This window comes from Manis pentadactyla, chromosome 12 (genome assembly GCF_030020395.1).
Source record: "Manis pentadactyla isolate mManPen7 chromosome 12, mManPen7.hap1, whole genome shotgun sequence".
NCBI classification, from domain to species: domain Eukaryota; kingdom Metazoa; phylum Chordata; class Mammalia; order Pholidota; family Manidae; genus Manis; species Manis pentadactyla.
In genome coordinates this window covers 66,471,461-66,484,370 of record NC_080030.1, presented here as the reverse complement: position 1 = coordinate 66,484,370, position 12,910 = coordinate 66,471,461, and the positions used below count along the sequence as shown (strand labels likewise).

Sequence of the window (12,910 nt, the reverse complement as noted above, 5' to 3'; positions counted from 1 at the left end):
CACACCCCCGTGGCAGCCGCATCCTCTAGTCCTTTCCACTAGCTCACCTCAGAGCTGAGAACCTCTCAGGCCTCTTGTTCCCGTGGAGTTGAGCGCTCAGTTTCTCATGTTGGAATTGACTTGACCCCACTGCAGTAGTCTTGAATGAAATTTTCCTTGCCTGTTTAATTCCATCAAATGCAATTTTTCTTTGACAGCAGGGAATATTTTACTCCATATGAGGGTGTTCTGACAAAGGGAAGTTGTGTGCAGGGGAAGGACTGACTTATTTGCAAATTAATGAACCAAGTAATATCAGTTGCTTGTCAGTGTCAGAAATATAAGTAGTTAATATAGGTGAATGGGTCTGCATTATGCATATTTTTGAAATTTGAGGAAACTGCTAATAGAATAGGAGAATAGGAGTACTGGGAATTGGAGAGGTTATGTTACATCCCTAATATCTTGAGAAAGATTAGATTTAAATTACTTTTGAAAAAGTGGTCAACCCTTTTGTGTGAGATGAAGTAGAAGAAAACATAGCTCTAAAATGTATATGCATAGTAGATTCAGTTACCCAAAGGACAGGATGGCAGTCAAAACCCAACTCTGAATACTGGTGAACTGTTCAGACAAAAAGACACAGTGGAATTTTGCATAAAACATACCTTCCTTCTTTTCATCTTTTTTAGTTGCTGCTGAAATAAGACAAAGGAAATCATGTTAAAACATATTAAATGACCATTCCTCAGAATCCTCCTGGAAATATGAGAATGTATTCCATGAATTCATAAATTCAGTGGTTATCTATGCACAAACTAATCCATCCAAATCTGCAATGAGAGAATAAACTGAAAATTTCAAAGAGTTTTTTTAAATTCAGGTATAAACATAAAGACAAAAAATAACTTTAAAATATTGTTCCATAGAAAAGAAGTCAAACTAATAATTATGTGTTTAGTGTAAGTTAATTTTAGGTTTGAAATTGCTATAGCTGAGAAAATCACTTCTAGAAGAATAGGACTAGAAGTATGCAAAAAACACAGAAACAGTGGAGATCATATTCCATAAATTATCTGTGCCTAGCTACCAAGGAATTATATATTAGTTTATTATTTATATTTATAATAATAGTACATAAAATGTCCCATTAGCAAGGGGTAAGGAAAATCCCACCCTCCTTTCAGCAAATGTATGACATCTTTTTGAGCAGAGAAAAGGTGTAGCATGCTTCAACCACCTTTGAATTCTGACTTCCTCTCTAGTGAAATTCATGTAACTCTGGATAGTGAATCTAAATCTGTATGCAGGTTATAGTTTATGTGTGCTACTGGAAGTCTTAGGGGGATGTAGTCACGCTGGGATTACTACAAGCAAGATGGCCCTGGTTCTGTGTAAAGTTCATTGAGAATTCAGAGAATTCCCATTCAGAGAAGTCGTCTGCCACATTAGATGACTCAGAGATTGTGTGCATCCCTTTACAGTAATCCCACCTGAGTGGCTTAGAATCTGCAGGACCACTTCGAACCAACATCTAGGACTACCTTGGGTGTTTACTCTGTGCTGCAATTGCCACAGCACTTTCACGTGCATGATCTCATTCAGTGTTCACAACAGCCTGTTAATAAAGGCAGCCCAGAGAAGAAATTATGTCATAAGAGACATCAAAAGATTTCTACATGCTCGTGGAGAAAGTAGAAGAGTTGGATCTAAAGGTCAAGAACAAAAGACTAAGAAAGAATATATTTAAATGTATTATTTTAATTTATTACATGTGATTTTTTCCCTAATTTATAAATGTTATTAATATTACTACGTGTTACTCTCAATGTATTAATATTCTAAATGTTGTTAGTTACTTTTGTAATAAAAAAGTAAATTTACAAACAAATTAATTCTACTTTGTGACACATTTCTTTTAATGGAGTTTTAACTAATGCAAAATGTATAAGAGATCCATATTTATAATTATAAATAGGAATTTTTAACTTCAAATTTAAAAATTTGTCTATTCCAATGATATAATGAAGAGAGTAATAAAGATAACTAAAATGAATTAAAGAATATGGATATTGCCTGATAGATTTTAAAGCTGTGAGGCATAATTTAAGTAAGCCCTGCACGTCTGATTCAAATAAACTTATTTGTATCAATGCTTTACTTTACAAATAAGAATTTTCAAAATCATCCAACAAGTGTACATTTTGATTCTGGAGCTCACTTGAATTTTCTCATTTTGCCAAGAGTGTGCACAATAAGGAAAACAAGTGAAATGCTGCTGTCCTTTTAGGTATTGCAAAAGATGTGGTTGTTTTGCTTTGCTCTTAAAATTATCTCCACAACATTTCCCATAATTTAAGTCATAACCTCTCTCAAGAAGTTGTGTCAAGGGATTTAGGTGGAGAGCTCTTTAAAGAAAAACAAAATAACACAAAATCAAAAAATCAAAAATTGCTCTGCTTCCCTCCTAGGATCCCTGTGAGGGTCCCTGGCAAGGGAGTGTCCCTAAACTTCATCAGTTAGACAAGAAAACCCCTCTTCCTGAAGGGTAACCAATGCCAGAAAGAGGACTGAGAACATGGGTAGATTTTGAAAAACACATTTTCTCTTATGAATGGCTACAGAGAAAAAAAACTCTGAAACTTAAAGTCCTCCAAGAATTGTCAAAATCTTTTGTAGCTATATCACATTTTTAAAAATTTCTAAAACAGTCAAAGGAGAATACTGTTCACACATCCGTGTGCAGGTGCAAGCATGTGGGCGCATATATAGTACACATTTTCCACTTTCCCATTCTTATATTCTTCAGTAATTTTAGTTTTCAACTTCCCAGCAATAGCAGAGAAAAGTGGAATGAAGGAGTTTGACCCATTCCTTCATCACTTAACAGCAGCTTTGCTTCTTGCTCTGTGTCTCTTAAAAGTGGGTGGCTTTTATTCACTGCTATCTGGAAAGCTGTGTGATTTTTCAAACTGGCTTCCATGTCCAGAGGCAATCAAAACCAAGGTTTCGGGGTCCAGCTGTTTCCAGGATGGTTTTGTAACTTTTGTTTTATGTGTCCCTCTGTAGCCCCTCAATTTAATTTGCCTGACTCTAGTTGCTAACTGGATTATGTGGGTGGATGCCTGCTAAATTTACTCAGGAGACATGATTCTGAATTCCTGGGGCTCTTGGTTTTTGCATTTTAATGAGACTGCAATGGCTAATATTTCAGTTGTTTTGTTCTTTTCCTATCTTCTATGTATAATAAATATATAAGATGTTTAATATTTGCTTTAGAAGTCCAAAAGAAAAAAATAGCCACTGGAAATATACTAATACAGTTGCATACAGATCCATTTTTTAAGGTGAGTTCCACTGTGGTTTCTGTCCTTAGGCATTTCATTCTCAATTCATTCAGTTTTATTCCAACCATTGTACCTGATTAAAAAATAATTCCTTATTTCTCTCCTTCCTTTTCAATTTTAATCTATATTCCCTTTCTTCAATACAATTCATAATGTAATACCTATGAACTAGATTGATCTCCCCTTTAAGTTCTAACTGGCTGGTCAATGACTTCCTGGATGACCCTCCATCTGTTCAATGTAAACCTGCCCAAAAGTGAGTCATCATATCTTCTTTTAAGGTAGTTCTTTTCCCTGGGACTTATTTATGACAATTATAATCATCCTATTTACCCAGGCTCAAAAGATCAGTACTATTTTTACTCTTTTGTTTGTTTCATTCTGTATATTCTATCAAATATTATTTCTTCAGCATGTTCTTCTTATTTGCATTTTTCTTATGTCGTTGGTACCATTATAGTTGAGGCATTATTTCATGTCTTGATAATGACAACTGCATGTCATAATTACTACTAACTCTTTTTATTTACTTAAGTCATCTACCCACTAACAATGCATTTTCCTTCTGCTAATTTAGGTTTTAGTCATGCTCCAAGCTCACGTCAATGAGGAACCCCTTGACCCCCGGCCCTTACTGATAATCACTTTGTCTTAACTCATATGGTATTTATTACCTCTCAATTCATTTCAGTACTGCACGATCCTTTACTTGTTATATTTAAAATTTTCTTGTATCTCAATATTGTAGTCTCCTATAGCATACAGACATTTATTTCAGAGTCTCCTCAATGCCTCAAAATTCTGCTACTTTTTTTAAAAAAGTACTTTCAAGCAATGCATGCTGAATCTTAATAATTATTATAATTAAATATGTACATTATACACACAATTTACATGAAACTGGATTTTAAATATTTCTTTTGCTATAAAAGTAAAAATAAATAAATAAATGAACAGGTATACTCTAGCCTTTTACCACACCACAAACATCATTATCAATTTTGCCTCTGCTATCGCAACATTTCCAGTCGTGTTTAAGCTCTGTCTCCACACGAAGCGCTTACAGATATCAATTATTTATAGGCATAATTTAATTATGTGTCTAGGGGGATATAAAATTTGTCTAAGAAAGATCTGTGGAGGATGTACACAACACAAGTGACATTTATCCCTGTGGGGTGTGTTCCTGCTTTGATGTGTCATTGCCATTTTAGTAAACAGATCCCAACTCCTGCCTTGTACACTGTACGTAATCAACACTTTCATCTAATTTCCTTAAAAGTGCAGCTCTGACAAATCTTTGAAACTCAAGGATATTATTCACTCAACAACAAATCTTTTATTCCAAAGGAATGATTTCTGAGACTGCTTTGTTCAGTATAGTTGGAATGTAAAAATGAAGAGCCCAGGGCCCATGTTCAAAGCTGAAGCAGTTTCCAGATAGTTCTTCAATTTCGTTTCCTCGAATACAAGACAGGAGTAACATTAAATTCCTGCCTCAAGTCATAGTTCCATATCCACGTAGCCCACAGAAGCCTCAGTCTAAACAAAGTGTCTTAAGGCAATTGTTTTTCTTTTATGAGAACATGTATACATTAACCATAATGTTCCTTGAACTGGTACTTATTCATTTGAGGGATTCACTCTGAGTTGTGTTTTTATGAATAAAAACCAAAAGTGATGATAGTATTTGCCCTGCCTTTCTGCCTTCCATAATATTTATTACACTTCCTATTAGAACTCTCCTAAAGAAGAATCCATTTTCTTGAACAATCTGATGATCAAATGAAAACTAAAAACACATCTTAGCTTTTAATCATTCTAGTATATATTACTCATAAACAACACCACTGGGTCAAGTGAAATTTAGCCAACCCATTTTACCAATATTTACTGTCTGCATATAGTTGGGTCCAGGATTACCTATAACAGAAAAATTTTGGTCATATACAATCATGCCTTATGCTGAGGAGTCTGCTACAAGGGCTTTCTGTCCAGAAACAAATGTACCACCACCTAAATATATCTCCTTTATTGCTCAGTATTGTATAATGTAGCATAAAAGAGCAAGTAAAGATTTTTTCCACTAAATATTTTACCCTTTCTTTTTTCCAAGTGTGTTCTGTAAAGTTTTCATACAGGCCAAAGGCAGAACACTTGTGCTCTTCCCTAATGATTTCATCAAATTACTCCTCATGATTTGAGAATAAAGGTCATGCAACTCACTCCATTCTGTTGACTGGGGGGACAGTGGAGTTTAGAACAGCTTTCTCAGAGGATGTGATTACAGATGATGCTTAAAAAATAAATTTATGAAAAAATTATTTAAAAAATATTTTCCCCAAACTTGAAGAATTAATATTTTTCTGGGGTCTCTTAAAGAAAACTACTCTTGATGCCCCAAAGATACTAGCAAGTGATGAAACTGATTTTCTCAGATGCTCATATAAGCTATGGTGATTACTTTATAGTCACAGCTGGAACCTGATTTTTGCAGTCATGGTGTAGGTGAGGTAATACTAACTTAACATTCTCACTGGTTTTTCTAATATGCCACAAATTACAAGGTGTAACTGAATACACTGGAAAATCTGAATATTATTTTATATATCTCTATCAATTGATCTATGGTTTAGTTTTGGAAACATAAGTAAAAAGTCAATAACTGAAGCTTGGAGTCAAGATCTAGTTCTCAGGTCCTTCTGTGGTTCCTCTGCAAATTCGACATTTTTAGTTGTGCTTTCTGCAATTACTGTATCAATACTTGAAATGTTTATTTTAATGCAATATAATATTTTCTATAATAACCCAGCAGATGGTGCTATTCTGCAATAAATGGCTTTTGCTTTTGTCAATAAAATGCTGTGTACTTAAAAAATATATACTGGAATTTATCAAGTGTTTTATTACTTACCTTGTGCTGCAACTTTTATAGTTCCTTGTTTGGCTTCAGGAGTTTTCCCTGGTTCTTATAAAAAGAAAAAGATAAGTAATTACTATGAAGTATCATTTCAGAAAGATAGAAAACAAAAAAAAGGGAAAATTTTCAGAATCAAAACAAGAAAACACTGCCCTTGGTGCTCAGAATTTCTGTTAAGAAATGACCACCATTATTAGGAGAATCACTGAGAATTAGGCTTATTGAGATGAAAAAATGAACCAAAACAATATAAAAGGAAACTTTCCAGAACTATTTGCGTCACTGTTCACTGTCTGTGGAACATGTTGCATTTGCTTAGCACCTGCATTTCAATATCTCAGAATTCTTTGTAAATTATTTCTGTTTTATTGGCCCTTTGAAAAAGATTAAGACATAAAGAGGTTCATTGAAGGTCATGGAGTAACGAACACGAGTATAAAGCCTAGAACAACTAATTTCCAGCTGCAGTCTTTGACTTAGGATGCCATTCCCATACCGCGGCGGTGCCTCTGGTCAAACACTGCCGTGCGACCCTGAGCAACAGCGTGCCTTGGAGAGAATAGGCAAGTTTCATTTTGAATCTTTCTTCCCTCTTGTCTTAGGTTTTCGTTTTCTTATTTTCCTTTGTTCAGAATTTTCTTTTTAAAGAAGCAGGATACCAAAAAAAAAAAAATGATGAGCACAAGTACATTATTTATTAAATTAGCATGAAAAACAAAGAGGAAATCAAGATTTTGAAAGACAATGGCTCATTTCATATTTCACTAAGTAATCATTCATTACTATCTTCACTAAGTTTTCAATAAATAAGTTATAGTTTAACAGTATGGGAAGGAAGACCCTAGTCATGTGCTTTTGATAGTGACCTTCATTCATTCATCACAAATTTATTTAGTGCCTATTATGTGTATGTACTAAGCTAGGTATAAATGTAGTAATTGACACAAATATATATTCAATCTTTCATTTAGTTACCATAAAATGTTACCTACAGCTTGCTTAATATTATAATTCTAGTTAGAGTTATAAAATAATAAGAAAGAATCATAATAACTTGTCAAAGGATCATAAAGTTTCCATGATTTTTTGGGCAAACAAAAGAGGCTCAATTTCTAATTCATGTTTTACCTCTGGTTTGGTGAGTTATTCATTTACAACATAATCATGATTATGAAAATGCAAGTTTTTCATCCTGTTTTTATGTAAAAACAGTATTGTTTGATTTTTATATATGATTTTCATTATTACCATATTTAATTCTTCAGAGCAATTATCTTTTGCTGAAATTAAATTGACTCTGTTCTACTGTGATCTCTTTATTATAAATTTTCATTTTTTTCTGGAGGAAAACCCCATGAAAATTCATGCTAGTGTTACCTTTGTCATGCCTAGAATAGATGTCAATTAATAATTAGCCAAGATTTACTTATAGATATCAAATTCTTAACTAATATATTTCTAACTATTGCTCAACTCTACATTTATAAGTAGCATTTAGTAGGCACTTAATAGATAACTGGTACATGAAAGGATGAAAGAATAGATCTAAAAGATTACCAAAAGTACCCCAGACTGCTCAGGTGTTTTATTCCTCCAAGATCTCAACATATTAGAGAATTGTAGTTTTTGATTTTTAAAAACGAAGATGTTAAAATCATAGCCAGTGAAGTAAGTACCTTAGAATTTTTACAGCTAATTTTCCGATCATCTCTTTCTTCTTTATATCCTCTTAAATCACTGATCCTAAAATGATCCCTGCACACCAAGATTCTGTTGGGCCACCCAGTACAATCCATGAATTCTGGAGAACTTTTCTTAGGGCCCTATTACTTTTCCTATGAGTCATTCAGTTTCTCTGTCAGCTGCTTTCTCCCTCAGTGGTCAGGATGCAGATCATGAGCTTGACTGTTCAATATTCCCCGTCTGAGTATTTGGACAGGTGATAGACAGTTCATCTCTCAACAGAGTCATTTATTCACTAATCTTATCCTGTATCTATTTGGGTGTGTGCACATTGAGCGGGCATGTTTTAAGATCTCATAACCTAGGGACTCTTTTTCCTACCATATCATAGCTTCTTCTTCACCCCACCCCCAAAATAATCCCATCAATCCACTAATGGACAGCGATTCATGAGAGGTATCGTGCCCAGATAAAAAGTGTTAATTATAAAGGGATTGTTCTACACTGTCTTTCCACAATAGAAAAACTGTTACAGATTGAACTCTCAGTGTCTGTGCACTAATATACTGTTTGCCTCTCATAATTCCACCTATTCTTTCTCTGATTTCAAACTTTGAAATTGATCTATATCAACTCACAAACGATTATGTGAACTATGTCTTAGTAGAAATTAATAGTTTAACACCAAATGCTTTTCAACAAGTCTGCCAATTTCCATCTATCCAACATCAGCCTCAAGTCTATCTGGGGCACATGCAGAAGCAATCAGATTGAACGTGTACAGCATTTCAATTTTCTAAAACCACAAGGCTTTAAGGAGAGAGCCAATTCTGAGACCATAAATGTACGTTAAGAAGGCCACACCAAAAGCTGTTTGAGTGAAAACACATCCAATCCAAACTTTCACTATAAATAATTTTTTTTCGGTCTCTGTTTTATTCCTGCCAGCTGCAAAAGAAACAAACTTTTCATAGGAATATTTCAAAAATATACACAGATAAAGAAGAAAGTATGAGTGTCATGTTCTCAGCACCCATTCAACAATTATCAAGTGATGGCCAGTCTTCCTTCCTCTGTATTACTCACCACCTCCACTGCACATATCCCACATGAAAATTTTACTATATAAAATGTTATCTCTCCTAAGTTTTTATCTGATAATTTTTATAGTTATATTTTCTAAATAAAATATGGTGATGTAAATAAAACCAGAATAAGAAAATTCAATTGTAGATTATAATAAATATGAAATTGATAAATAATATCATGGACAACAAAATTAGAGACAAGATAGACCTAGGTTAAAATGTCAGCAGAAGCCACTTGGGGATGTGCTGGCAGGAAATTATCAGAGAAGTTAGTATTCCCAGGTTCATAGTAAATTTATATAAGCAAATTGTCATGAATCATAAGTCAAATATTTCTGTCTCTTCTGATTCCATAGGCATGGAACAATCTCATTTACAAAATTCAAAAAGTATTTTGAGTCTGAATATTTTGTTAAGGAATCGATTTTGCATATAGGTTTAAATATTAGTCTAATATCATGAACTTTTCATTTATAGGGCTCTGTTTATACTGACTTCTTCAAATGTGAAATGTAAATCCATAGAGTTTTCAAATATAGGTTCACATAACTGTGATAACAAATGCTCCATCATGCTGTCAGTCCAGAATTGGTCTTTGACTAATGGGCAGGAGATAAGGAATATCAGTATTGTGGAAATCATACTTAAGTTTTAAATATTTTCTAAGCAATCCCCAGTTGAGAGAGAATATTTGCTTTTTCAAAGTTTACAATGAACAATCCCTAAAGAACATATAAATCCCTTCACTTCATCAAATAACAGCAAAATAAATAAGAAAGATGACCCCTTATTCCACCCCAGCTGAAGGAAAGCACCTGTCTGTTGGATAGAAGAGAATGAGTAGCAACAGGTGGTAAAATAGGTAATGAATTCTGATGGCACAGTCTTCATCCTGTTCGTTCTGCAATATCCAGCACACTGCACTCAGCAGTACAGACTTATATTCCAATGTGTGAATGTATTTTAATTATCTACTTACAAAACTATACCTGCTTACTAATCTATAAATTCCCCGAGATCAGTGACTGTTATTTATTTAACTTCATAACCTAAGCATCTGGCATTATGCTGGGAAAATAGTAATAAACATGTAAGGAACTGATTACATAAAAAGTCAAATTGTAAAAGTGACAAAAAATCCAGTTGATCAGAAATAGATTATTGTCTAACTCCATACACAAAAGTAAACTCAAAATGGATCAAAGATCTGAATGTAAGTCATATAACCATAAAACTCTTAGAGGAAAACACAGGGAAAAAATCTCTTAAACATAGTATGAGTAATTTTTTCCTGGACAGATCTCCTCAGGCAAGGGAAGCAAAATTAAAAATTAGCGAGTGGGACTATATCAAACTAAAAAATTTCTGTATAGAAAAGGACATCAACAGCAGAACAAAAAGGCATCCTACAGTATTGGGGAATATATTCATAAAATGACTAATCTGATAAGGGGTTAACCTCCAAAATATATAAAGAACTAATATGTTTCAACATTGAAAAAACAAATAACAATTAAAAAATGGGTGGAGGACCTGAACAGACATTCTCCAAAGAAGAAATACAAATGGCCAACAGGCACATGAAAACATACTAAACATTGCTAATCATCAGGGAAATGCAAAACAAAACCACAATGAGGTATCACCTCACACAAGTTAGAATGGCCAACATCCAAAAGACAAGAAACAACAAGTGTTGGTGAGGATGCGGAGAAAGGGGAACCCTCCTGTACTGTAGGTGGGAATATGAATTGGTGCAACTGCTGTGGAAAGCAGTATGGAGGTTCCTCAAAAAATGAAAAATAGAAATACTATTTGATCCAGTAATTCCACTTTTAGATTTACCCCAAGAAAACAAAATCTGTCATTTGAAAAGATATATGCATCCCTATGTTTATGGCCACACTATTTGAAATAGTCAAGATATGGGAAGCAACGTCAGTGTCAATCAATGAATGAATGGATATAGAGGAGGTGGTACATATACACAGTGGAAAATTATTCAGCCATAAAAAGAAAAAAAATCCTGCCATTTACAACAACACGAATGTATCTAGAGGATATTATGCTCAGTGAAATAAGCCAGGCAGAGAAAGACAAATACCATGTGATTTCACTCATTTGTGGAGTATAAAAACAAAGCAAAACGGAAGAGCAAAGTAGCAGTAGATTCACAGACACTGAGAAGTGACTAGGGGTTACCAAGAAGAGGTTGGAGCAGGAGGTGGAATAGGGCGAAGGGGATAAAGGGGCAAAATAATTTACAATCACAAAATAAGTTGGTCATGGGGATGGTAGCACAGCATAGAGAATATAGTCAGTGTTTCTGTTATATCTTTCTATGTTGATGATAGCAACTGCACTGGAGGGGTGAGGATTTAATAATATGGGTAACTGTTAAACCACAGAGTTGTACATTTGAAACCAACATAAGATTGTGTATAAGAGATACTTAAAAAAAAATTTACCAGTTTTAAATGAAATGTTAAATTTAGGAATCTGCTTCATTTTTAAAATGACACAAAACTAATTTAAACTCTTTTTTCTTTGTCATTGTACATTATGCAGATATTTAAATGCTTAAATATTAAATTTTTAAATTTAAATTTTAAATTTCAAGAGTTAATTTTTACTATAGTACACTGTGATCATGATTATGTTTTGGTATCTTACAGAATTTCATATCTCAAACAAATTTCCAATTTCTTTGCATGTCTTTGGAAATTTAGGAATTCTGTTTAAAAGCATGACATGAACTAAACATTTCTTTAGAAATCAAATTATGAGTCAATCTTAATTTTCCAAAAGAGAAACAGAATATTTTTTAAGCCATCTCTTTCTAATTCCAAAGGTGTTTAGGCTGTTTATAGATAATAACACCAAATATAGAAGAGCTGAGTGACATTTCTACAAGCCAGAAGAGAAATTAATATCCACGGTTCAGCAGTTAACTTTGAACCAGCAATATAAAGGCTCCTTGTTCCTTCAAAATGTATCATAATTTTTTGAAAAAGTTACTAGAAACTAATGACAAATTTTGCTGCAATCCTATGAGCTGCCAAATTAAGCTCCAAATTATTGTTTTCATTTTTATAAAATCCAGTGTAATTTTAGATGTAGACACTTGGAAAATAGAGAAAGGTTAACATTTAAGCTAAAAGTTACTACATGCTTAAATGGTCTTAAACTAAACCTCTTGTACTTGTAGCTCCAGGAAAGCATATTTCATTATGATAATTACCCTATTGAGATGAAATTAATCATGATGCAGCCTTTGGCCATCCTGTCTGACCAAGGGGACTGAAGCATGAAGGGAGGGTCTATTTACTGTCAGATATGCAAACTGAAAAAGGTACATAATGCAGAAATATGGACAATTTATCAAAAATAATCTGTTATTACTAGATGTTAAAAAGTCTAAATAAGCAAGCAGCATCATTTACAATAGGTTACTAGACTTTTTTTTCCAGAAAATCTTCATCAGGTAATGTATTTTGTTTTAGAATCTAAGTAGCCTTCAACTTAATATTTTAGCATTATAAAGTTTAGTCCAAAAAAGGATTATTCAATGTCTACTAAAATATTCCCTTGATTTTTTTCTTAATCTTAAAGAAAGCAGACTATCTTTTCCATTAAAACCACTCCCAGCATTTCTTAATTTGAAAAGAAAGAACTTTGATGTTTTACTCAAATATAAGTAAAAATCTACTTATAGTTTCTCTACATGGAATCAACATTTTCTTACCTTATTTGGAGAGAATTAGGCATGAAAAAAAAGAAGAATGATTAAAGAAACATCAGTGAAAATATTCACAACTAGGGAATTAGAGTGATGTGTATTTCCCCTGTGGCATCATCTAGCTCTCTGGATAGAAATGTAAGAATGACAGATT

The 12,910-nt window shown here is 33.5% G+C and overlaps 1 protein-coding gene across 6 annotated transcripts in view; it reads right to left on the bottom strand.

The window, feature by feature from the left end:
* The window catches only part of TRDN (triadin), a 377,090-nt gene that overhangs the window by 132,598 nt on the left and 231,582 nt on the right, over positions 1-12,910 (bottom strand). For 5 of the 6 annotated variants that reach the window (XM_057489292.1, XM_057489293.1, XM_057489294.1 and 2 more), the window contains exons 13-14: positions 6,241-6,294; positions 648-677 (exon numbers count right to left, since the gene is read on the bottom strand). In XM_057489292.1, the coding sequence (XP_057345275.1) occupies positions 648-677; positions 6,241-6,294 (84 nt within the window). Of the gene's footprint in view, positions 1-647; positions 678-6,240; positions 6,298-12,910 lie in introns of those variants that run through there. The other variant, XM_057489298.1, reaches the window with a different exon arrangement.